This window comes from Lolium rigidum, chromosome 4 (assembly GCF_022539505.1).
Source record: "Lolium rigidum isolate FL_2022 chromosome 4, APGP_CSIRO_Lrig_0.1, whole genome shotgun sequence".
Lineage (NCBI taxonomy): Eukaryota > Viridiplantae > Streptophyta > Magnoliopsida > Poales > Poaceae > Lolium > Lolium rigidum.
In genome coordinates, this window is record NC_061511.1 from 190,126,825 (window position 1) to 190,151,513 (window position 24,689).

Sequence of the window (24,689 nt, forward strand, 5' to 3'; positions counted from 1 at the left end):
CTTGGCACATGCTCACGCATGCATATGACTGAACAAAAGTCAATTAAGCCTCAATGATTTACATTGCTTCGCAGTCCTTGTATCACTTTTATGCCTCTCGTTAATTTATTTTGCCGCAAGCATGATTATGACAAGCATCGCTCTCTTGATTTGTCGCACCCTAGTCTTTTGCTAGCCTTCACTTGTACTGAGCGGGAACGCTGCTCGTGCCTCCAAACACATGAAAACCAAGTTATTCCATAGTGTCCACCATAAATACCTATGCATGGCATTTCAAACCATTCCAAGTAAATTCTCATGTGCTACCTTTAAAACCCTTCAAAATGCTTCTCAATTTGTGTTAACGTTTTATAGCTCATGAGGAAGTATGTGGTGTTTATCTTTCGATCTTGTCATTTACTCCGGACGGACTTTCACCAATGGACTAGTGGCACATCCACTTATCCAATAAATTTGCAAAAAGAGCTGGCAACGGGGTTCCCAGCCCCAATTAACTAACTTTCATAAATTTACAAATAGACACTCCTCCATGGTATGTGATTGTTGGTCGGCACCCGAGGATTCGGTTAGCCATGGCTTGAGAAAGCAAAGGTGGGGAGGAGTGTCATCTAAACAAAACTAAAATAAAAAGGCACTCCTTCATGGTATGAGATTGTTGGCAGGCACCCGAGGATTCGGTTAGCCATGGTTTGTGAAAGCAAGGTTGGAAGGAGTGCCACCCAAAAATAAAATTTCATGGGAGCCGCTTTTGAAAGTTCGGTTGATGAGGTAGTTAGAGTGCCCATTACCATTCGTTGACAACAACAAACACCTCTCAAAACCATTTTACTTCTGTCTTTATAAAAATGAAAAGCTCTAGCGCATGTTAATCCCTCCTTCCCTCTGCGAAGGGTCAATCTTTTACTTTTACATTGAGTCTCCATCCTTTCTTTGAGTACTTTCTTGAGAGCACAACTGTCATTCTTAGTGTAATATGCTTGTCTCAAAATATGATTGATTGTGGTATAACTTTGATGCTTTTATCTTTGACAATCACTATTTCTAGTCTTTCTATGAACTTCGTAGGTGCCCGAGCATTTATGTTTTGCTGATCAAATATGGGCAAGCGAGATACCACTCTATCATACTCTTTTATGAACATTGCAATCCTCGCTTATATACATGATTCATGATGCTTATTATTAATTGTTGGTACCTTTCCATGATTGACATAGCTATTAGATGATCTTATTTGCATGTATCTTATTATGAACTGCCTAAGTATTAGCCATAGCATGAGAATATTTACATCATATGAACAAATGTGTTCGTGAAAGTTCTTTTATCGCTCAGTTGTTAATCGAATTGCTTGAGGACAAGCAATAAGCTAAGCTTGGGGGAGTTGATACGTCCAAAACGTATCTACTTTCCCGAACACTTTTGCTATTGTTTTGCCTCTAATTTGTGTATTTTGGATACAACTAACACGGACTAACGCTGTTTTCAGCAGAACCGTTCCGGTGTCTCGTTTTTGTGCAGTAAATCCAACTTTCAGGAAAATCCTCGGAATTTATGCGAAGGTCCTATTTTCCCGGAATATTGGCGGAGCCGTAAGGGCAAGCCGGGTGGGGGCACGAGGGCCCCACACACTAGGCCGGCGCGGCCCAGGAGGGGCCCGCGCGGCCCTAGTGTGTGGCGGCCTCGGCTGGCCCCCGACACCCTCTTTCGGACTACTTATTGCCTTCGACCTAAAAACGCACGGGGAGAAGTCTAAGTCACCAGAAACCCTCAAGAACGCCGCCACATCGCGAAACTCCATCTCGGGAGCCAGAAGTCTCCGTTCTGGCACTCCGCCGGGACGGGGAATTGGAGGAGATCATCGCCATCATCACCACCGACGCCTCTCCATCGACCAGCCATGTTTCCCCCATCCATGTGTGAGTAATTCCCCCGCTGTAGGCTGAAGGGGATGGTAGGGATTGGATGAGATTGGTCATGTAATAGTATAAGATTGTTAGGGCATAGTGCCTAGTGTCCGTAATTGGTACTTTGATGATATTGTTGCAACTTGTTATGCTTAATGCTTGTCACTAGGGCCCGAGTGCCATGATCTCAGATCTGAACATGTTATTATTTCATCATGATATTCATTGTTTATGGTCTTACTCGCAAGTTGTATACACATGTCGTCGTCCGGAACCAATGGCCCCGAAGTGACGTAAATCGGGACAACCGGAGGGGATGGTAGTGATGTGAGGATCACATGTGTTCACGAAGTGTTAATGCTTTGCTCCGGTACTCTATTAAAAGGAGTACCTTAATATCCAGTAGATTCCCTTGAGGCCCGGCTGCCACCGGCTGGTAAGACAAAAGATGTTGTGCAAGTATCTCATTGCGAGCACGTAGTACTATAATTGGAACACATGCCTATTGATTGCTTTGTACTTAGACACCATTTTATTATTATCTGCAAATGCCCTGCTTGATTGTTACATGAGTTTCTCTCATCCATGCAACGCCCGTTCATCCGTCCCCGTGCCTACAGTATTTTAATCCCGCTGTTTACTATAATCACTGCTGCTTGTCTTTGTTACTTCGTCGCTCGTTATTTCACTATCGCTATCGCTATAAAACTCGTTACTTCGATAAACTCTTGCGAGCAAGTCTGTTTCCAGGTGCAGCTGAATTGACAACTCCGTTGTTAAGGCTTTCAAGTATTCTTTGTCTCCCCTTGTGTCGAATCAATAAATTGGGTTTTACTACCCGCGAAGACTGCTGGGATCCCCTATACTTGTGGGTCATCAGTACCCAATGCCGGTCGCAGAGACATTGATCAATGCAGCTGTTGGTCATAAGGTTCTAAGTTTCATGGATGGCAATGCCGGCTACAACCAAATTTTCATGGCTCCAGAAGATATACACAAGACTGCATTCAGAGTACCAGGCTCGGTGGGCTTGTTTGAGTATGTAGTCATGACATTTGGGCTGAAAAATGCCGACGCGACGTACCAAAGAGCCATGAATTACATCTTTCATGATCTGATTGGCAAATTGGTGGAGATTTACATTGATGACGTGGTGGTCAAGTCTGTTGCAGTGGAAGGACACTTGGAGGATTTGCGACACGTCCTAGACCGAACTAGAAAGTTCGGACTAAGAATGAATCCAAAGAAGTGTGCCTTTGGCGTAACGGCCGGTCAATTCTTGGGTTTCTTGGTTCATGAATGCGGAATTGAGATCGGCCTGAAAAGCCAAGAGGCAGTGCGGACGATGAAGCCGCCTACCACGAATAAAGAACTCCAGTGTCTCATCGGCAAAATCAACTTTGTCAGACGATTCATATCCAATCTGTCAGGGCGAATCGAGCCATTCATGGGCTTGGTGAAAATTAAGGCTGATGAGGAGTTTCGCTGGGGGGCAGAGCAACAGCAAGCATTTGACGAGATTAAGGAGTATCTAACAAAGCCACCTGTGTTAGTTCCGCCACAGCAAGACAGGCCATTCTACATTTACTTGTCGGTAGCTGACACCTCCATCGCCTCGGTGGTGGTGCAAGTTTATGATGGTCTGGAGAGAGTGGTTTTCTACCTCAGCAGAAGGATGTTGGATGCAGAAACGAGGTACCCTGAGATCGAGAAGTTGTGCCTCTGTTTGTTTTTCACCTGCACCAAGATTCAGCATATTTTGCTGTCAGCAAAAATTATCGTCATATGCAAATCAGACGTCATCAAGCATATGTTGTCGGCTCCTGTGTTGAAAGGCCGACTCGGCAAATGGATGTTTGCATTATCGGAATTTGATATCCGGTATCAGCCTGCGAAAGCAGTCAAGGGACAAGCGTTGGCCGATCTTATTGCTGAACGAATAAACACTGATGTAGCAGCACTGACTGTGCGTGCATGGGCCATGTTCTTCGATGGATCGGTCTGTGAGGATGGTTGCGGCATCGGAATCCTACTCGTGTCGCCTCGGGGGGCAACATATTCCTTCTCCATCAGGTTACCTACCCCTTGCACCAACAACGTCGCTGAGTATGAAGCAATTTGCAAGGGAATGGAGTTGCTATTGGAAGCCGGGGCAGAAGCTGTGGAACTTTTTGGAGACTCCAAATTGGTGATTTCCCAACTCACGGAGGAATACAAATGTGAGAGCGAGTCGCTCTTCCCATTATGGATGCAATGCCGTGAGCTGATGACACAGTTCAGGTACATAAATTTCAATTGGATCCCAAGGTCGCAGAATACCGAGGCGAACGATCTCGCACAGATGGCATCAGGATACAAGGATGTAGCAGATGGAACCGATGTCCAGGTGCAGTTCATGGAACCAGATGATTGGAGAGCCGATATTTTCAATTACTTGAAAGATTCGGCTCGGGGGTCACCTAAACGGATAAGATATAAGGCCATGAAGTACGTCCTAATTGGGGATGACATGTTCTACAGGACGTTGGAAGGGTTACTTCTCAAATGTTTGTGACCAGCCGAATCCAATCGGCTCTTACATGAGGTACAGGAAGGTGCCTGTGGAACGCATCAATCGGCTCATAAGATGAAATGGCTGATCAGGCGATCGGGATTTTATTGGCCCACCATGCTTGAGGATTGTTTTAAGTACTATAAAGGGTGTCAAGCATGTCAAAAGTTTGGGAGTATTCAGATGGTACCTGCATCAGCGATGAATCCCATCATCAAACCTTGGCCATTTCGAGGTTGGGGCATGGATATGATCGGCAAAATTCATCCTTCATCGAGCAAAGGCCATGAGTGGGTTCTGGCCATTACTGATTATTTTACTAAGTGGGTGGAGGCCGTCCCTATGAAGTCAGTAGCATCCAAGGATGTCATCAGTTTCGTGAAGGAGCATGTCATTCATAGATTCGGGATTCCCCAGACTATCACGACCGATGGAGGTTCGGTTTTTGTTTCTAAGGAGTTTAGAAAGTTCTACGAGGACATGGGAATCAAGCTGATCCGATCGTCTCCATACTATGCTCAAGCAAATGGGCAAGCTGAAGCGTCCAACAAGAGCCTTATCAAGCTGATTAAGAGGAAAATTGACGAGTATCCTAGACGTTGGCACGAGGTGTTGTCAGAGGCTTTGTGGGCTTATCGCATGTCGTGTCATGGAGCAATAAAGACCTCGCCATACCATCTGGTCTACGGACAAGAAGCTGTGTTGCCCTGGGAAATCACGGCTGGCTCGAGACGGACTACGTTTCAGAATGATTTAACAACTGAAGAATATGCAGCCCTGATGAGTGACAGCATTGAGGATGTAACGGAACTCAGATTATGGTCACTTGAGAAAATCAAGGAGAACAAAGCCAAGGTAGCTCGTGCATATAATAAGAAGGTGAAACCGAAGGAGTTCCTCGTTGGTGATCTGGTATGGGAAGCTGTGTTGCCGTTGGGGACTAAGGATAAAGCGTATGGTAAATGGTCTCCAAATTGGCACGGACCGTACAAAGTCGACCAAGTTTTGAAGGGCAATGCATACATGCTCGAGCAGTTGGATGGGGTGAAGTTCCCAGTGGCCGTCAATGGCCAGCATCTCAAGAAATATTTCCCAAGTATGTGGGATGATGGGCAGTAAAATATGGAGGCCGATGCACGAAATCGGCCAGTAAAAAAAAACAATTCTCTTCCCAAGTATGGGGATGATGAACAATGGAATATGGGGTGCAAAGCAACAGGATGCTAGGTACAGCCGATGCACAGACATCGACTTGAGAATAAAACAGCCGATGCGCAGCCATCGACTCTAGAGGAACAGAATATTATGATCAGGTATCAAGTTACAGTCTGAATTTGAGGAGTGTTTGCTTGAACCTATCTAATTTGGTAATTGAGTTTGGCCTTATGGGCATTTGATGGTGAAAGACCGATACGCTGCTATCGGTTCTTGGTGTGTTGACCTACTTTGACAATCGGAAGATTAGAAGACCCTCGGAAAATCAAATTGGGGGAACAATTTTCATTGATTCAAAGAGGGATTTTACAAGGAAGAGCCGATGGCTCTCAAAAGGATCATCCGATGCCTAATGCACTACCACTACTAGCCCTGCACTACTCCCTAATCTACGGGCCGTCGCTGCCCTCGTCGTCGCCGTCGTAGCTGCCGTCGGCGCTGCTGCCGGCGAGCTCCTCGTCGATGCTGAGGAAGCCGCCGGCAGGGGCTTCATCCTCCTCCTCGTCGTCGTCGTCGTCATCCGACCCGGCGCGGAAGCGCTTGGCCGGTGGGTACTCCTCGGAGGAGGAGTCCTCCTCCGTCTCTTCTTCCTCCTCGTCGGAGGAGAGGTCCGCCTCCCATGAGAAGAGGTCGTCGTCGCTTGCCGCTTCCAGCTCCCCGTCAACGAGGAACTAGAGGTCTTCTTCCCCATCGGTGAGGGGCTCATCGTCCTCCGACTCGATGGAGGAATCCCAATCCCTCGCGTCCCAATACTCGGGGGCGAGAGCCTCGTATATGGCCATCAGATTGACTTCCGGCTCTAGCTCGCTGGAGGAGGAGGAGTCGAAGGAAAGGCCGGAAGAGGCAGAGGAGGAAGAGGAAGACATGGTTGTAGAGGGGAATTTTTGCCGATGGCTAGTGCGGAGAAGGGGGATGAAGAGGCGAGCTGCTCAGATGAGTTTAAATAAAAGGGATCTAGTGAAAGCCGATTTAATGCTTGAGCAGTTTTCGAGGATGCGGTGCCAAAACTGTAAATCGTGCAGAAGTTGAGAAGACAGGGCATCATGATGGAAAGATACTGAAGCGGTTCTGCTCTGCCACGACATGACCCTACGAAGAAGAAAAAAACAGAGTGGTTTTAGAATTATCATTACCAAAACCAGGGGGGCATGTGTTATCACCAGATTTTGGCCAAATCAAGATATGGGCCGTAATTGAGATGGGCTTGGAGGATATACACGTGGAGTGTTTCTGAAGCGGCATTGCACGAGAATTTGGGCTAGATTGCCCGTGTATCTGTATATTATGATAGATTAGAATCAAGAGATAGAGTTTAACCCGTACACGGTTATGTTTATTCCCGAATTAGAAAGTCCACGGACTATAAATATGTATCTAGGGTTATTGAGGAAGGAGGACAATCACGTTCACAACAAACACAATCTAGGCGCATCGCCACCCCTTGTTTCGAGGGTTTCTCCCGGGTAAGCATCATGCTGCCTAGATCGCATCTTGCGATCTAGGCAGTATAGGTTTATTCGTTATCTGGTGTTACTCGTACTGAAGCCTTGTTGATGGCGAGTAACACTACTTATCGTAGATGTTTTGGGGCTTGCATTATTGTTCTTCCGATATGCTTGCTTAGCTATGCTGCCCCTCGATGTCTAGCCGTCCTTACACCTATCTTAGGCGTAAGGGCGGCATCTTGCTTCATCTTTATTTAGTAGATTTGATCTGTTATAGTTGCTCCTTGTTCTTGAAGGATTAGTTTGATATCTGTATAGTTAGGCCTTGCAAACGGGTTGAACGATCCGGTAGTGCGCTAGGTATGGCTTACCGATCCTAGAAGGGATGTTCCGGGAATCGACTCTATGTTGGTTTTTAGGCCTCTTTTAGGGTTAGTTCTCCATCATCTTTCGTATCTGCTAGGCTCAACTACGTGTAGGATGTTCCGGTTGTACGGTGAAAACCCTAAACTGTCGTAGATTAAGTTAGCTTAATATTAATGAAGCAGGACGCCCATGTTATTGCAAGATCTAACATGAACCATGGGTCAATCGGCTCTTTGAGCCGATGAGCAGGGTAACCTGAGAGCCGATCGAGGCTCGTTTAATGTTTACGTGTCTACCATGCAGGAAACTAATCGAAGCGATCCAACACCTCCCTGACCAGGTATAGGTCAGGTGGCACGCCCTTACGACCGTCAGGACGTGTGCCAGAGCATTGCGGGACGACGACGAGGGACCAGGGCCCACCAGCAGTCTTGGAAGCCTCCCGGCTCTTCGTGTTGCTCGCCGCTGCTCGCCGGTGGGTTTTGGCAGGCAACAGACGCCGTCTCCGCCATCCAGGGCCGCCGCCCTTGGTGTCGTGGTCCCAAACCTTCACGAGGAGCAGTGCGAGATCCGTCTCCATCACCGATGGCCCGGTGATGCCGAGGCTAGGACGAAAGGAGAGGATCGCGCCGCCAGGTTCCGGGTCCGCTCCGCCGCCCCCATCACCGCCCGCCCGAAGGCCGCGGCGAGGAAGAGGAGATGGCCGCGCCCCAGATCAAGGCCACTCCGCCGCCGCCATCACCGGCCGCTCGGCGAGGGGCCGCGCCGCCAACACCCTCCACGGGCCGGGACCATCCCCCCGTGCGGAGGCTAGCCTCCATCCGCCGCACGGGGGGATCACGCGAGGAGCCCCGCCGCCCACATCACCGGCCGCGCCCGGCTTCGCAGGCGACAGCCTCCGGGGACGACGAGGAGGGCGAGAGGGGGAGGGAAAGAAGACGGCGGCGGCTAGGGTTTGCCGCGGTCGCCCAGGAAGGGGACGACCCGAGCGGAGACTTCTTTCTGTCTAGGTCCCCTTGATGCGTGTACTGGCGCAGCGTAGCGAGAAGCCGACCCTGCGTGCGATGGCCACTCCAGCCATCCGCTTCCGCCTATTGACCAGGTGCAACGGCTGCGAGGACATCGGCGGCAAGAGGAGCGGTGCCTGCGGCACCGAGAACATCGTCTCCAGCCGCTCCCGAGATGTTTTTTTACATACCATTTTAGAGGAACTATGTGATACATTTGTACAACTTAAACTAATAGGATTCGCATCAACACGCTGTCTTGCATATGCTTCTCTATCTCTAGGATGCAAATTTTTGTGGAGAATCCACAGTCATGTCTGCAAAATTCGGTGTCTTGGTTTCCAGAAGGATTAATCATGAAGATCTGCGATCTCGTAGTTTTACGGATTCTACTATATCCTTTATTCGGAGGAAGCTAACACTTTTTGTTTCTGATATTCAATTCGGCTCACGGTCATATGAACCCATTGTGGGAAAACACATTTCAAAATGTCAAAAAAATCTGAAAGAAAATTTCACATGTACATCTAGATATTCTATGTTCGTACACAAGTTTTTGGGAAATATAACATTTCTTGTGTCACGTGTAAAAAAGACAAAAAAAAATTGCTCCAACATGACTATTCATGGAATATTTTTTTTTGTTTTTTGCACATGCCATATAAAATACTATTTTTTTCCCCGAAAATTTGTGAACATAGAATGTTAGGATATACAAGGGGAATTTTATTTCAGAATTTTTTGACATTCTAAAATTTTGCTTTATATGAATTTTCCATAATAGTTTCATATGCACTTATGAATTTTGTTTTTGTTTTTTAGAGAGAGGTGTTAGCACTTTGTTCGAGATAGCTCAAATATAACCCTTAGCGGAGCTAGGATTCTGCTGACTCAATTGCTTTCCAGTAGTCCAATGACAAGTCAGAATGAGGTGGCAATCCACCTCAATCAGACTACCCAATCTAGTTATGACATGTCAGCCCACCAAAACCCTCTCACAGACAAACCTTTCCAATCAATCTCTCCCATAGATTCTCGGAAATGCTTTTGAGAGAGAGAGAGAGAGAGGTGTTAATAGTTTGTTTGTGGTCTCGAGTTAGCTCAAATATAACCCTTATAGCGGAGCTAGCATTCTGCTGATACTCAATTTCTCTCCAGCAGCCCCTGCTCTCCAGTAGTCCAATGACAAGTCGGAATGAGGTGGCAGTCCACCTCAATCAGAATACCCAATCTAGTAATGACATGTGAGACCATCAAAACCTTCTCACAAACAACTTAATTAATCGTAGCATATTTCAGTGCTGCAAACCTTTCCAATCAATCTCGCCGATAGATTCTCAGAAATGTTTTTGTTGATCATGGCCTCCAACCAATCTCAAGATTAAGTCTGTCATTAAATTAAACCCTGATCGAGTGGTCAGGGAAGAACGCACTGAGTTCCTGTGCCAATCAGGCTGCTCCAACCGTGTGATCAGGCTATCAGATACCTTGATAGCTGCTCAACCTCTACTGCATGCCTTGTTACCTTTTCCAGATCGATGAACACAGATGGGCACAAAGGGGTCGATCGAGATGTGCACGTCGAGTCGACGTGCTGGTGTTGACCTTTTAAGCTTCGATCAAGCTGTGCCGTCCACAGGCTCGCTAGCTCTGGATTGGGGTTCTGGAACGTTGCAGAGAAAGAAAGATTGAGGTCACATGCCTGGATATTGCTAGCTGTTTTAATCCGTAGAGTCGCTACTCACCAACTTTGCATCCGTTAGTGGGAGAGAGTGGCTGGATTCCTTCTGACCTTGCTTATTTGATGTTTGGGCGATATATGTCAACAGTTTCCTATTTGTTGTGCTTGCATGGTTATTGATTAACGTGAGCAACCACCAGAACGATATATCTCTCAGTGTTTGTCCGGCAGAGTGGCTGCAGGCACCGGTTTGTGTGTGTGCATTTTGCAACTTATGTCTAACATCGGCTAATGATAATGACAGAGCAGGAGGGAATACTTAATAAAACATGACGGTTTGGTGCCTGATGCATATGCCCATGATTTATGACTTTTTTAGGACGTTTTAGCGCATATTTTATCATATTTGACCGATGAGTTTGAAATAAATTTCAATAATAACTTATTCACAGAAAACTGTGAAAAGACGTAGAAAAAACAAAGACTTCATAATGTGTGAAAAAGTGAAAATGATGAAATAATTAAAGGAAGAAAATATTACAAAAATGACAAAATATTTTCTTATGGAGTGTGAAAACACTAAACCTTATAAAAACTATAGATAACATGGTGGAAAGTTGGAAAATTTTCCAACCTATATGATTTTTCCAAATACCTTTTCTTAAAATTTATAGTACTTTTTTGTAGAATTTATTTATAGTTATTTATATTTTTGCTTAACATTTTAAATTATTTATTTTGATACTGTACTATTCTAAAAGATCTCTGCATTTCTAGATTTTTCCAAATTTCTAAGAAGTTTACTACTCCCTCTGTTCTAAAATATAAGGCACACTTTTTAGTGAACATATTAAGGACAAATCTTAGTCAAAGTTCTAAGTTGTTGTCAAGCGAAATTTAAGAACGCATTATATTTTAGGCCAGAGGGAGTGTAGTACTTCTAAAAAAATCTTGATCTAACAGTAATTATTCTCATGGAACTATTATGTTGATTACTTAGCAATTTCTGTCCACAAGGAAAAGATCTTAAGAAATAGAGAAGTTTGAGGCAACTCCCCAAAAAGGCCACTTTGGTTAAAGAGACGGGGATTGAAGAAGAGTCAGACGAATGACTCTGAGAGTTTAATAGTGTATTATAAAGGTGTAAACAGATTGAAACAGAGAGTGTTTTATAGAGGTGTAAATGGGCCAGATAAAATAGGATTTCGCCGGTATCCTCTATGATATCCTTTTATTGAATTTGGTGCGTAGCAGAAAATCACCTGTTGGGGATTCGAATGTGATTATATAGAACCACAGATTTGATTCAAAAATGGGACAGACTTAGACCGGAAAGAAAATATTGGGCTGAAATATTTGCTTACGGAGATAGATGTATTTCTTGAAAAACTTAAGAAGGAATTAACTTTTCAACCATGAAAGAGTTAATTAGGTAAGAAGTTGAGACAAGATTTAGACTAAAACCCAAGCAATTACAAGGTGGTATAAATATAAATTTTGTAATGAAGCATCAGTTTGTCGGTGGTAGGAATTCAGAGCTATATATGCTTATCAAATGAACTCGGTTACTCAATACCTGCTAACTACGCCAAACTTTTTTTGCGGGAACTAGCTACGCCAAACTAACCTTAGCTTTTTACTGAAAAAAAGGACTATCCATTGAGAAACATTTGAATAGCCCTAGTTAATTATTAGATAATCTGCTACTATTATTGTAATTGAGGGTCGGGCACGGTACACACATCATAGTTGATTCGTGGGGGTAATCCAGCAATCTTTCAGTTTTATGTATTTTACGAGTAGGTTGACGAATAATCTTGATCACCAAAGCACCAAATTGGTTACAGTGCTCCCTTGGATAATTCATAGTATCAAGCTAGACTGGAACGCTAACTATTTTGCAGCTATTTATGCACACCAACGGGTATTGTAAACGTGAACACTGTCTCTATATGCATCTTATCGGCATATGTTAGTAGAAAAATCAAATGATACTGTATTTTCACCTAACCAGTCCAAACATTTTCCCAAGTTAATCAGAAGATACTATCGGCGTAATTTTATACTCCCTCTAATCTATAATAGGCATTGTGGTTTTAATTTATTTTAGTTAAATTAAACTAAAATCACAACGCTTGTTATGAATCGGAGAAAGTAGTAAAATAAGTTCGAACACACCATAGTTTAGCAAGTGGGCGAGTGGTGTTTTGGCACCCGGGAGCATATGCTTCCAGTTTTTAAATTTTATTTTAAATACACTTTAAAATGTCAAAAATTTTGGACATAAAATTTAATAGGTACATCTCAAAGTTCTACACGTTTACAAAATGGTTCCACGGAAAACCAACATTTTTTACTGTCATGTGCAAAAACAACAAATTTTGGTGTAAAAAAAGCTGTGTACGTGATGTTTTTTTTTTCTTTTTTCACACAAGTCACAAAAAATATCGTTTTTTTTTTGCAAAACTTGTTGTACGCACGTAAAATGTCGATACATAAGCGCGGGAATTTTTGTTCGAATTTGTTTAACATTTCAAAATGTTTTTTTCAATAGCAGGAGCATATACTTCCATGTGCCGAATTGAGTTTCCGAGCAAGTGGGCATTTCCCACGTCCGTCCAAAAATATACCCTCTTTTCTCCCCCAATGATGGAGAAGGCCACTAGGCTAATGAATCATCAGGTGCACGGGGTAGCTAGCCAGGTTGCATCGACCAGCCCACACACCACACCTCAAGCGCCTATAAATTGGGAGTGTTGTTTCAGTCCAAGACATCGACCAGCACGTCCATGCATGCACAGCAAATACGCATTGCAAGATTGTAAGCTTAGTAGATCGATCTACCATGGCAGTGAAGATGGCATCGGACGGCCTGTGGCAGGGCGAGAACCCTCTCGATTTCGCGCTGCCGCTCCTCGCGGTGCAGATAGCCGTCGTGCTCGTCATCACGCAGGGCCTTGCCTTCTCCCTTAAGCCCCTTCGCCAACCTAGGGTTGTCGCCGAGATTCTGGTATGATGCCTTATAACTATCTTAGTTCTTATATTTGAACCATCCTATTTTGGGTGTGACTAATTCTAAGTTAAAATTCTTAGTTGATGTTCTCGAATCTCAGTTGCAAGCCACAGTTCAATTCATGAGTAGCATGAATCACAAAACAATCCAATATAACATTTTACTTACTTGCAGCAAGTAGCAAATTTTAGTTGCAACCCATGCTACAAATCATGCTAGTAGGAATCGCGTTGTAATCCTATGGTCTATGAGTCAACTAAGAATTAAGGTAATTCTCAATAGAGTGAGAATTTGCAAAAATAATATATATAAATTATGTTTTTCTTAGAAATACGAGTATATATTATGTTGGTATAAATAAAAGACATAGATAACCAAGCACGATAAGGCGTCGATTGCATTGGTATATGCACCTAAAAATAGCCATTTTTGGCATAGATCTAATAGCTAGCTGCTACTTTCTCTGTCCAAAAATAAGTAACTCAACTTTGAGTATATAGTTACAGTGGTCACAAAGTGCACGATCTTGAGATGTTGGCATTAACCTAGGTCATGTTTTGAAAATGACTGGCAAAAGAATGACGGCCGACTAATGCTGAACAATACTGATGCATACATTGTTCCATGTTGGTTATCACATCAAGGGTTTTAGACATCCACTAGGTGATGTTCCCACTTCCCACAACCCCTGCGAAAACACATTTCTCACCGAGCCGGGCTTTACGGGTTAGGCATCCACCATCCGCATGTATATATCGTGATTCGTGTTGCGTTCTTTTGCCATGTTTGGCCAATTTTAAGTTAATTTTGTATCCATTTGAAATTTAATGGGATTCACGCAAAAACTCGCAGAATATTATGAAGAGCCGTATTTTTTATCGAAAAATAACTAAAATAGTCTAAAATATGTGCAGAATCTATTTTGCTATACTTCTGAAATAATTAAATTCTACGAGATGTCGTCGCGATTTCAACTACCTTTCAAATGTATATCAAATTGAATAAAAATTGACCAAACATGGCGAAAAGAACGCAACACGAAGACATGAGTCATAATACGAATCAACTTTTTTTTAGATTAACCGATGACTGATCGGCTCTACTTTCTCTGCTAGCATCAGACAAGTTTATACTTGACATATTCTCTACTGGTAAATGCAATTTTGCATGTCCAATTCTGTAGGGCGGCATCTTGCTCGGACCTTCGGCCCTGGGCCGTTGGGGCGCCTTCCGCCGCACGATCTTCCCGGAGTGGAGCACCGCCGCGCTGGACACCGTTTCAGGACTCGGCCTGCTCCTCTTCCTCTTCCTGGTGGGCCTCGAGCTCGACTTCGGTGCCGTGCGCCGCGTGGGGCCCCGCAGCGTTGCCATCGCCGCCGCGGGCATCGTGCCCCCGCTGCTCGCCGCCACCGGTATCGTGCCGCTACTCGACCTCGCCGTCCCGGCTCCCCGCCACGCCTCCTACTTCTCGCTCTGCGTGTTCCTCGGTGCTGCACTCTCGGTGACCGCGCTCCCCGTGCTCGCATGCATCCTCAAGGAGCTCGGCCTCCTCGGCGTGCCCTTCGGCGAGACTGCCATGGCGGCGGCCGCCGTGAACGACGTCTTCGCGTGGACGCTCCTCGCGCTCGCGCTTGCTGTCTCCGGTGGGGGACGCGAGCCCAAGGGACCGCCTCTCGCGCCAGTATACATCCTCGCCTCGGGGGCCCTCTTCGTGGCGGTCACGTTCTTCGCGCTCCGCCCTCTCATGGCGAGCCTGGCGCGCCGTGCGGGTCCGGAAGGCGCGGACGGAGACCTGTCCTGCTCCTTCGCAATCGCGTGCGCGCTACTCGCCGGCGCCGTGACCGACGCCATCGGCGTGCACCCCGTGTTCGGCGCGTTCGTGTTCGGGCTGGCCATGCCCCGGGAGAGCGGCTTCGCGGAGCGCATCGGCGAGAAGGTGGCGCCTCTGGTGTCCGGGCTGATGCTACCACTCTACTTCGCCACCAGCGGACTGCACACCGACGTCGACAGCGTCCGGGGCGTGGCCGCGTGGGGGATGGTCGCGCTCGTGGTGGCCGTGGCCGTGGCGGGGAAGTTCGCAGGGACGTTCGCGGTGGCGGTCGCCGGGACCGGCATGGCCAGGCGCGAGGCGGCCGCGCTCGGCGTGGCCATGAGCGCTAAGGGGCTCGTGGAGCTCATCGTGCTCAACATCGGCAAGGAGAAGAAGGTGCGTTTTATCTACTTGTATAGACATGAATGTTGCCATTACGTACGTGGACTGACCAGCTGATGCTTGTGCAGGTGCTGGATGACACCACGTTCGCCATCTTCGTGATCATGGCGCTCACAACAACGGTGATCGCGACGCCGCTCATGACGGCTCTTTACCGACAGCCGCCAACTGCGACCACGCCAGAGAGCGACGGCGTCGAGCTCAAAGGCGGCGATGCTTGCCCGGCCTAGCTGATTGTCCACCAGCCCCATGCACCTATCGTAGTATTTGAGACCACTGTACGTAAGGACGTCTGTGTTGTTGTTTTTCATTTTTCTTCTTTATTTTGTAGTGATTGCCATGTATTGTGAGCTTCGTAATGTTTGGCTGTTTGGGTTGATCAATGTAACGTCATCGTCCTTTGGTCTAGTTGAAATAACAGAAGCCTGGCTTCCTTTTTTTTTTGATGATCATTGGGGGAGCAAAGTCCCCACCTGATTTTTTTTTGTATATATTGATGGGTGTAACTATTTCTCAGAAACTAACTTCGTTCTCAGTCAGATGATATCATCAAATTTCAGTTACAACTCATAACTAGCATGAATCACGATGCGATCAAATGGTGTAAGACTTGAGCTAGCTGAGAACTAACAAATCCCTATGTTGATAGACCCAAAACGGCCTAATAAGAGGGGTTTTTTACAAGGCAGGGAAGCAGGAGAGGAGGGGGGAGGGGGGGGGGGGACATCACAGCGAGGACGCCTCAGCAAGTCCCTAGTCTTCGGGAAGCCACGCTTCCTCGCGTCCGTAGCAGGAGGGGCAGGCAGGCCTGCTGCTCCCTAAAGGCCACCATATTTCGATGCTTCCACAGATTCCATAGGCACAAGAGGGTGAAGGTAACAACCGAGCCAGCAGGAACCTCAACGGGCGCGTCATACTCATGTAGTAGCCGGACATCGGCATCGGGGGGGGGGGGGGCTGAATCCAACTGCGTCCCAAAAGCAACGCGCAAAAGAACAACCGAAGAAAATGTGGTTGGCCATCTCGAGGGGAGCCTGGCAGATGGGGCACCCCTTCTCCGCAGCGGAAAGGATGTTCTTCTGCAGCACCGCCACCCTGGACTGGACCCGGGCCTTGGCCTGGCTTCCCTTTCAAAAAAACAAAGCTAGCTTGTATAAAGGAAATATATTAAGATCAAAATGATATCATGTACATCTGGCCTCACCAACAACACAATGTCAAGAGCTCGTAGAGAAATCCCGAATGAACTGTCAAATTATTGCATGAAAATACAACAGGAAAGACAGAACCCAAAAAAAAAGTTATGTTGAAAGGGATCAACCATATCCAACAACAAAAACTAAACATCAACTACTACGGTTGGCACTTGGCAGCACACAATACTCTAAGAATGGTTTTCCCGAAGGATCCAGGAAGGGTGATGCACGAGTGTTTCCGCTGCAAAATTCAACCATTAGGGTCAGTATGGTTTTCACTGCGGAGAGTAAGTCTGAGGGAAAACTTCAGTCAATGCCTCTAACATGGAACGCCATGTAACCAGCGTTATTTTCAGGTACAACCAATAAAATTCAGACCAAATTCAACATGTGATGTCGTCCTCACATGTTGAGCCATCATCTCATACCTCACAATCTTGACAATAGTGAACACGAACCAAAGGTATGCGCTTTACCATGGACATTCAGACCCACGGAACACTTCAGATCACCTTCAATGACCAATCAAGTTAAACGTCCACACGCCAAGCCACGGACAGGGCGGCATGGCTATAGTAGCACTCGATCAAACGATCTGGGGAAGAACTCAGTGCTAGTGTGCTACAACGCCCTGATCTGGAGGACTAACTTGGACTATGACGGGCAACGACATGCTTCATCGTAGCCTAGCAATGATGAAGATCAAGTTTGGCCAGGTTAGCATCCTCCTAGCGGGAGATTTCTGCCACTTTCAGATACGCAAAAAATGGTCCATCTACAAGTCTCCTCGTCCGTATTGTTTCTTTGAGCCTAAATTAGAGCTATATATATGAGTTTAACTTTTGATTCCTATCTATACAACATTTCACATCCATGAAATCCTTCAGCATGACAATTACAGGCATGCAGTAAACTCAACAAGAAAATATCTCCCCGTAGTGCAAAGCGATTTTAGAATTGATCACAGCCATGGAACATTTCATCTCAGTGGAAAAACGCAGCTACTGACTGAGGGGCACACACTCGAGCTTGATCTCAAGCTCCCCATGCTCGACGTCCTGAAGCCTCAGCGCGATCTCCTGCTCCACCTTACCATCGACAATCGCAATGACACTGTCCTTGACTAGAATGCTGTTCTCACTTGCCAAGAATGTGCAGATCTGCGCCGATTCTGTGTTCATAGAGCTCTGGTACTCTCTTGCTGCAGAGATCAATGGCTGGATATCAACATCAGCCTCCCCCATTCGGTCGTCAGCGCTGAATGTGTCCTTGTCGAAGACTTGCTGTTAGGTGGTACAAATATATAGCTCAGAGTGCGTTTTATTTTGTCAAAAACAAAATCGAGGGCGTAGAAGCATGAGACATTTGAAGAACAATGAATATTCCCTCAGTAACTACTCTTTAATCTTCATACTCTCATAAAAAAACTCTCTTACACTAGCATGTCAACCTAAAACAAAACTGCAGCCTACCCCTTGTCCAGAAAAAAAAATATGACCACATTGGAGAGAAGTATGCATATGTAAACCTCCATTACCAGTATAAATATAGTCACTGGCTATGAGTTTTGTTACTTAAAATTGAGTTGTAATTAAATACGCAAGAGCAATTTAGACGCAACCAGTTCAACGCCTTAGGCTTACACGTCAAAGGTAAGAGTGCACTATGCACACATACCACACAAGAATACTTTTCTACTACACTCAGTTAAGACAACAACCACAACTTTCATTGATATGAACAAAGAAAAAATACTAGTCCGTAAATCTTTGCTGCTATTAAAAAACCTCTACATGAAAGAACACGTACCACTTTAAGAGGCGGCACCGGGTGAGGGATTGATAGCATTAATCTTTCATTCCATATAGGGTTCAGGGTGTTCTTTATCACCCTTGTTTTCATGGACTAAAAAGATGAAACTGTTAATTGGTTGCAAAAAAACATCTTTGCACGACTAAGCTGTAGTATCCACCAATGAAATCTGCTTACTTGGTGTCCTAGGATAATCATAACATATGGATCACTTGACATCACATCACGAACAGCTAAATTTATGCCCCTTATGATGTCAACCTTAATTAATCCAACGAATTCTACCATGCCGATTTCCATCTGAAAAACCATAGCTACTGTTAGAGTAGAAGTGGTGTACAAAGCAGCAATGGCCATGAGAGTATATTGCACCATTTTTTTACTCCTTTGTGATCATGGTCCTTTTTCCTCCAGCTATTTCTGAAAGTACCATGTTTGCTGCTACTGTGTTGCTGGTTATGATGTTTATTTGATCCAGGTTTGCGCAAAGGACATGCAAATTGTGGATCAGTCACAAATTGTTGAAGCTCATATTTTTTCCTGCATATATATAAAGACAGAAAAAATAGTCCCATCAACAAAGTTACAGAAAAGTAGCGATGGTAAAAAAAAAAACCCCAATTTTATACCTAATGAAAGTAGCACGCTCCTCTGTAGCGAAATCCACTCTTGACTTTTTGTAGTTCTCAGGTAAAAATGCTTCATATCTAGTGTTCACAGTAGCATTCCCGCCTGAATTAGCTAAACAGTTGACTTCATCATCCGTCCATTCGTCCAGATTCACCGAAATCACCTATCCACATCTCAACCATAATTGTTGATCAGTTCAGTAAGAAACTAATAGGTTTGTTCACTATGTATTCACTATCTTAACTATCTACTGGTTTTGAGATACGAATCCGCGAGTCCCAGAAAAAAATTGTCACCATATGCGTATGATGTACAGAGGAATTCAGGGTATTAATAGTGCTACTGATCAGCTAATTTCACAAAATAAATATTAAATAATACTATTTTCATACTTCACAAGTCGATCTAACAAAAATTTGGAGATGGGAATATGGCACACAAAAAAGAAATACACAGAATCCATCGCGTACCTTCGATATGTGTACTCCAAGACTTCTGTGAGTTCCAGAGCACTTGATGCAAATGAATGCACCGAAAGGCAATGCCCTGCAAGTGCCACACAGGTTAATGATAGTGAAAAACTATTGGCATTGCCTAAATATGGTCGACAGCGAGGCGCCTGTGGTGACTTCGTCAATTTCAAGATTCAATCCGCCGGCTCAGTCTTCCGGAGGTGCTCATAGGGGTAGGGTGTACGTGTGTGCGTTCATAGGGGTGAGTGTATGCGCGTGTATGTGGGCGTCTGCGTTTGTACTGTGTTTCTCAAAAAAAAATATTTCAATGAAAATTGGAATCCGTAAATCGTAGCACTAATTGATATCTTTATGGTACACTCCAAACGAAATAACATAATCCTAATGGAAACAGCATAACATCTAATATGCACAATATGATTTACTTAGTTATATTGCCATTTTCGTTTTAAGAAGATACCCCATTTAGCAAAATAAATGTTTTGTGATATCAAATCATATATCAATAACTGTGATGCAACAGGTTAAGAGATTCATCACAAAAACTGAGTATGCAAACTTTTCCGAATAGGGCATGTAAGCCTAGCAATGAGACATAAACCACATGGAAAATTTAAGAAAAATTTCGCTTATGTGAAAACCAATTGGTACTTACGCCCACTTTGGATCTGGGGTGCCACAGTCTGCGCAGAATTTGTTGGCAGGTTGGTTCAGAAGATGTTCCAATCTTTCCCTTGCATTAGATGGATCCGTATCTGCTAAGCATCAGAAGTAATCAATTAGCAGGCCACGTAAGCACAAAACAAATTGCACAAAGCTTTTTTTTTGAATGGCAGCAGGAGAGCTGCTAACTAATGTAGATATGTGCTCTCATGGGTCACGGGTAATGCGAACAAGAAATGAAATCAAATGCTGAAAAAGGAAGGGAATTAGCAAATGTTGCATTGATTCTGCAGATAGATAGATCAAGGGGTCGAAATTAAGCTCTACAGCCAGCAAGGCACAACAAACGTTGAAATTCTCCAGCTAGATGTTACATTACCAGTGAATCAGACATTCAGTTAAACATTTGCAGGGGCGGAATCGTGAAGCAAGAAAAAATAAGAGGAAAAACGGGGAGGAAGGACAGACCTGATGAATCGGAGTGGTCGCCGCCATCATTTTGGGATCCGAATCCATCGCACGTCCTTGAAGACAGATTATTAGCATCAAATCGCAACACCCATCGAATCCACGCGATCAAAGTATGCAAGAAAACTCGGAGAGGACATGATGTATGCATGTACTCACTTGCTGTAATGCTTGCTCGGGGTCTCAAGAAAATGAAGGAGACTGTTGTCGTCGTCCATTCCCTCCCTCCTCCTTGTTTCCTTGTTCACCTTGTCGCCGCGCAGAGGACATGAAGGACGTGGTGGCGGCGACCCATCACCACCACATGCGCCGACGAGATCGAGTGTTCGGGGGCTCGGGTGGATCGACTTGCGCGCGCGCGGCCCTGGTCAGATTCGCCGCGGGGACGGACGGGCCACCATTGGCGATGCCGGGAGCTGGGACACCAGAGGATTTCGCCGCGTCGTTCCCTTTCCTCTTTCTTCCTCGTTCGTCGCTGTGTCTGATTGGGGGAATTCGGGGGGTGGAAGCGCGGCTGACCAAGAATAGGCGGATGTGGACAGCTTTGACGCCCGAATAGAAATGCTGACACGTGGCCACATGTTCGCCTCCTCTGACACGCGTGCACCGCCGGCAGGCCGGCACCGGCGCCGCCCCGCCCCGCCGCCGCTGGGAGGAAATGGAGCCATATTACACTTACACCAGTTCCAATAGTGCAGTCGGATGCTCGCTATAAGGCTAGCTATAGTCAGTTTATAGCTAATTTGTATAATAATTGTCTTTAAGGATTGATAACTTTATGTGTATAAACGGTCCAACACACATATTCACAAAGTGCCTAGGAGCACGTGCAAAAGCTGGTTCTTGCATGAGAGCCCATCTCTCTTCTCTCTCCACTTCTCTCTCATCCATCTAAGCAAAACAACACTATTTTAATTCTTATAGCCTGCTGAGTCAGTCTTATTGAACTTGCTCTTAAGAAAATAATGCCAGTTGTTGTACCATGAAAAATTCTTTGCATAAGACCAAAATTTTATCAATCAGGATGGGTTGGAGATAAAGTTTTAGGAGGATAAATGGTTGGATGCAACTACCAAAAACATATTTCAGTTTTGTATAAGATTGTACATCACAAAGATGATGTGTTAGCAAAGGTGATGGAAACATCTCCACCAACTATAACGTTCCAGCATGATTTTATTAGGCTCCTATTAGCATCTTGGAAAGAACTGCTACAACGATTTGAGCTCAGGCGGGGTTTGATGAATTCCGCCGGGGAATTGCTAAAAATGTTGTATTTTCAGTAGGTTCCATGTATACATCGTTAATCGAACCCACTCAGCTAGTTTATAATAAATCTATTTGAAAGATGAAGATACCATTGAAAACAAATGTTTTTGCATGATATCTTCATCGTTATGTTATTCTTACTAAAGATAACATTGCAAAATATAATTAACATTGATGTAAGAAATGTGTTTTTTTTGTCACGACGAGGAGATAACAAAACACATTTTCTTCCAATGTCGGTTCTCTAGGTCTATATGGTCAATCATTCAGGTCAGGAGATAACAAATCAGTCACATTAGCGTTAGTCAAAATCCTTGACATTCTCACTCAGCAAGAAAAACCAAAGAAAACTTCATAGGACTAGCTAACATCTTCCAACACTAATCTATCTTTTAGAAAGCTTCTTCAGGAATGCTCGCATGGTTAGAAAAATGTTTTTCTTCATCTTTGGTAACGATAGCTCCAACTGGAGAACGGTTGGCATGCCGTTTCTTGCCTCTTTGTATGCTCGTTCTTTTTAATTGTGTTCAAATGTCGCACGATAATAAAGTCTAAAGTCGTGTAGCCAAATAATCGAGAGTATCCACTGAAAAATCCTATGAAATGCACACGACATAGCAACTTTTAGCCGCATTTATCTCACGGCAAGCACAAATTCCTAACTGAATTTACTAAACTTTCAAATAATCATCCTTTTTAGGTCCAACCCAAAAAATTAAATCCAAACTAAACAATTCCTAAGAAATTTACAGATAAAGTCAACATAATTTAGTCCATCACAAACCATAAACCTACCATGACAAGATCAAGGGGTCCTTTGATTCATAAGATTTGTAAAGGAATTGCCTAGGATTTAAATCCTATGGGAAATTTCCTATACAAGTTGTTTGATTCATATATAGGAACACATCCCCAAATTGAACCCCAAATCAAAGCATTAATCCCAACCTAAACCCGCCTTGGGCACAAAAAAAAAAGAGAGAAAGGAGAATTTTGCTTCCATAAAAAGAGCGCTAACCTGGATTGACCATTACGGCGCTTTCAAATTGCTAGTCTATGTTTTTTATCATCCGCCGTGCCCCATGGCCGCCGTTGGGAGGGACAAGCCTAATGGCTGAGAAACATAGGAGACGAAGCGGTGGAGCGAAGAGATTGGACCATTCTTGGTTGGATGGTCTCATTTGGACCATGCCCACCCAACTTTTCCACCATGGTAGGTCCGTCCTGACTGCCAACATCCACATTAGCAAAATAACCATGTAAGACGACGACCTCGAGAGTGCATCACACTTTCTGTGAATTTGTGTGGGTTATATCTACTTCTTTCCCAAAACTTACTTCTTTATGACAATATTAGGTGATCATGAGTACATATAGGATTGCATGATCAATAATGTGTGTTGTTGTGATGGGTGACATCGGTACGCAATCACGATGCTAGTTACCATAGAAGGACTATAAGAGACAGATACATGGTTCACATAATACCCATGCATCTGTCCATCGAGGAATCCATGGATATCCGGACAAATAAACACGAGCATGGACCGTATTTTCTGTTCATGGATTCCACATAGAGGTGGTTGGGCATAGATAGAGATTTTACTGTACGGATATTAACATGATACACGCTTGACAAGCGAGACCCACGTGTAAATGGCTTGTTGCTACAATTTGCTAATTACATCTATACATAGAAGTATTCTTTTATGTGACGATGATGCGATGTTTTATGTAAGAATCAAGAAAATTACATGTTATGTTTCGTGGGCCTGTTATTTTTGCAATGTTATCGCTGAACTTTATATATTTTTCATGAATATTTCTAATATTTTGTTACATTGATATCCCTGGATAGCTGGATAGCAAGTATGGGTAGGGATTTTTTCGATAAAATAAAATATATTTATAACGAAGAAATATCAAGTGTGGGTATATATGACATTTTACGCCATGGGTATCTTCCAACTTCCCCAGCGGACAACCTGCAAACATATGGATATGGGCACTGATCTAGGAGAGTTGTGCCCATCCAAAACCTTCCGTTGATGTCCCTAACCAGATATGCCTTGTTGGAGAACTCTGATCATTTTTCTGCGTTTAACTAGTAGGAATAACAGACCATTTTTCTTTCGGACTGAATGATCAAAGCACGCTATATTTTCCTAATCGAAGGTACATGTGACGACGTATGGTGCAACTTCCCACCACACATAAAATATGTCTAGATACATACATCCTAAATGAATGATCCACCCTCTGATGGAGAATAGATGTGTTGGCCAAAGACAGATGTGAAAGAGCCATAAAGATGGAAGCACTAGTCCCCGCTTCCTCTCCACTTCCTTGCCCTTGCCGCCGACGGAGATGACCGCTGGGAAAACCATCAGTGGCCTCCAAGGATGGTGGTGGTGGTGGACATTTCACTGCTTCGCCCCAATCGCGGAGAACTTTAGCATCTGAGACGGCGGCCTTGTGAGGCGAGGCCAACGTCGATCTGAGGCAGGAGGCGCTTGCCAATGTTGGCAACCTTCTTCTCGATCGCAGGGTGGCGAGGAGAGGGTAGTTGAGGTCGCGGTGCGGTGGGTCGCCCCGTCACCCTCTAGCCATATCTAAAGACGGTGGCCACCCCGATGCCTTTGTTTCTGGCCTCACTGGATCCGGAGTGCAGCTATGGTAGCTGGGGCTTTGGTCCAGGGGAAACCTTTGCCTAGGGGTGGCGGCGACTGTGAGGATGGCGATTCGGGCGCCTTCCTCTCCTTCGAGGCGACGGTGAGGTCCAAC

The 24,689-nt window shown here is 44.8% G+C and overlaps 2 protein-coding genes across 2 annotated transcripts; one reads left to right on the forward strand and one right to left on the reverse strand.

Annotated features, from left to right (window-relative positions):
- Positions 1 to 13,014: 13,014 nt before the first annotated feature.
- On the forward strand, positions 13,015 to 15,624 carry LOC124708167 (cation/H(+) antiporter 20-like). Its single transcript, XM_047239856.1, has 3 exons — positions 13,015 to 13,179; positions 14,366 to 15,388; positions 15,463 to 15,624. The coding sequence occupies exons 1-3, from the start codon at positions 13,015 to 13,017 to the stop codon at positions 15,622 to 15,624; spliced, it is 1,350 nt and encodes a 449-aa protein (XP_047095812.1).
- A 1,794-nt stretch (positions 15,625 to 17,418) lies between these two features.
- LOC124648588 (probable ADP-ribosylation factor GTPase-activating protein AGD11) lies at positions 17,419 to 20,964 on the reverse strand. Its single transcript, XM_047188318.1, has 9 exons — positions 20,796 to 20,964; positions 20,637 to 20,692; positions 20,161 to 20,260; positions 19,503 to 19,578; positions 19,032 to 19,195; positions 18,777 to 18,942; positions 18,580 to 18,705; positions 18,400 to 18,495; positions 17,419 to 17,873 (listed from the first exon to the last, which is right to left on the reverse strand). The coding sequence occupies exons 1-9, from the start codon at positions 20,852 to 20,854 to the stop codon at positions 17,592 to 17,594; spliced, it is 1,125 nt and encodes a 374-aa protein (XP_047044274.1). The 5' UTR covers positions 20,855 to 20,964; the 3' UTR covers positions 17,419 to 17,591.
- Positions 20,965 to 24,689: the final 3,725 nt, after the last annotated feature.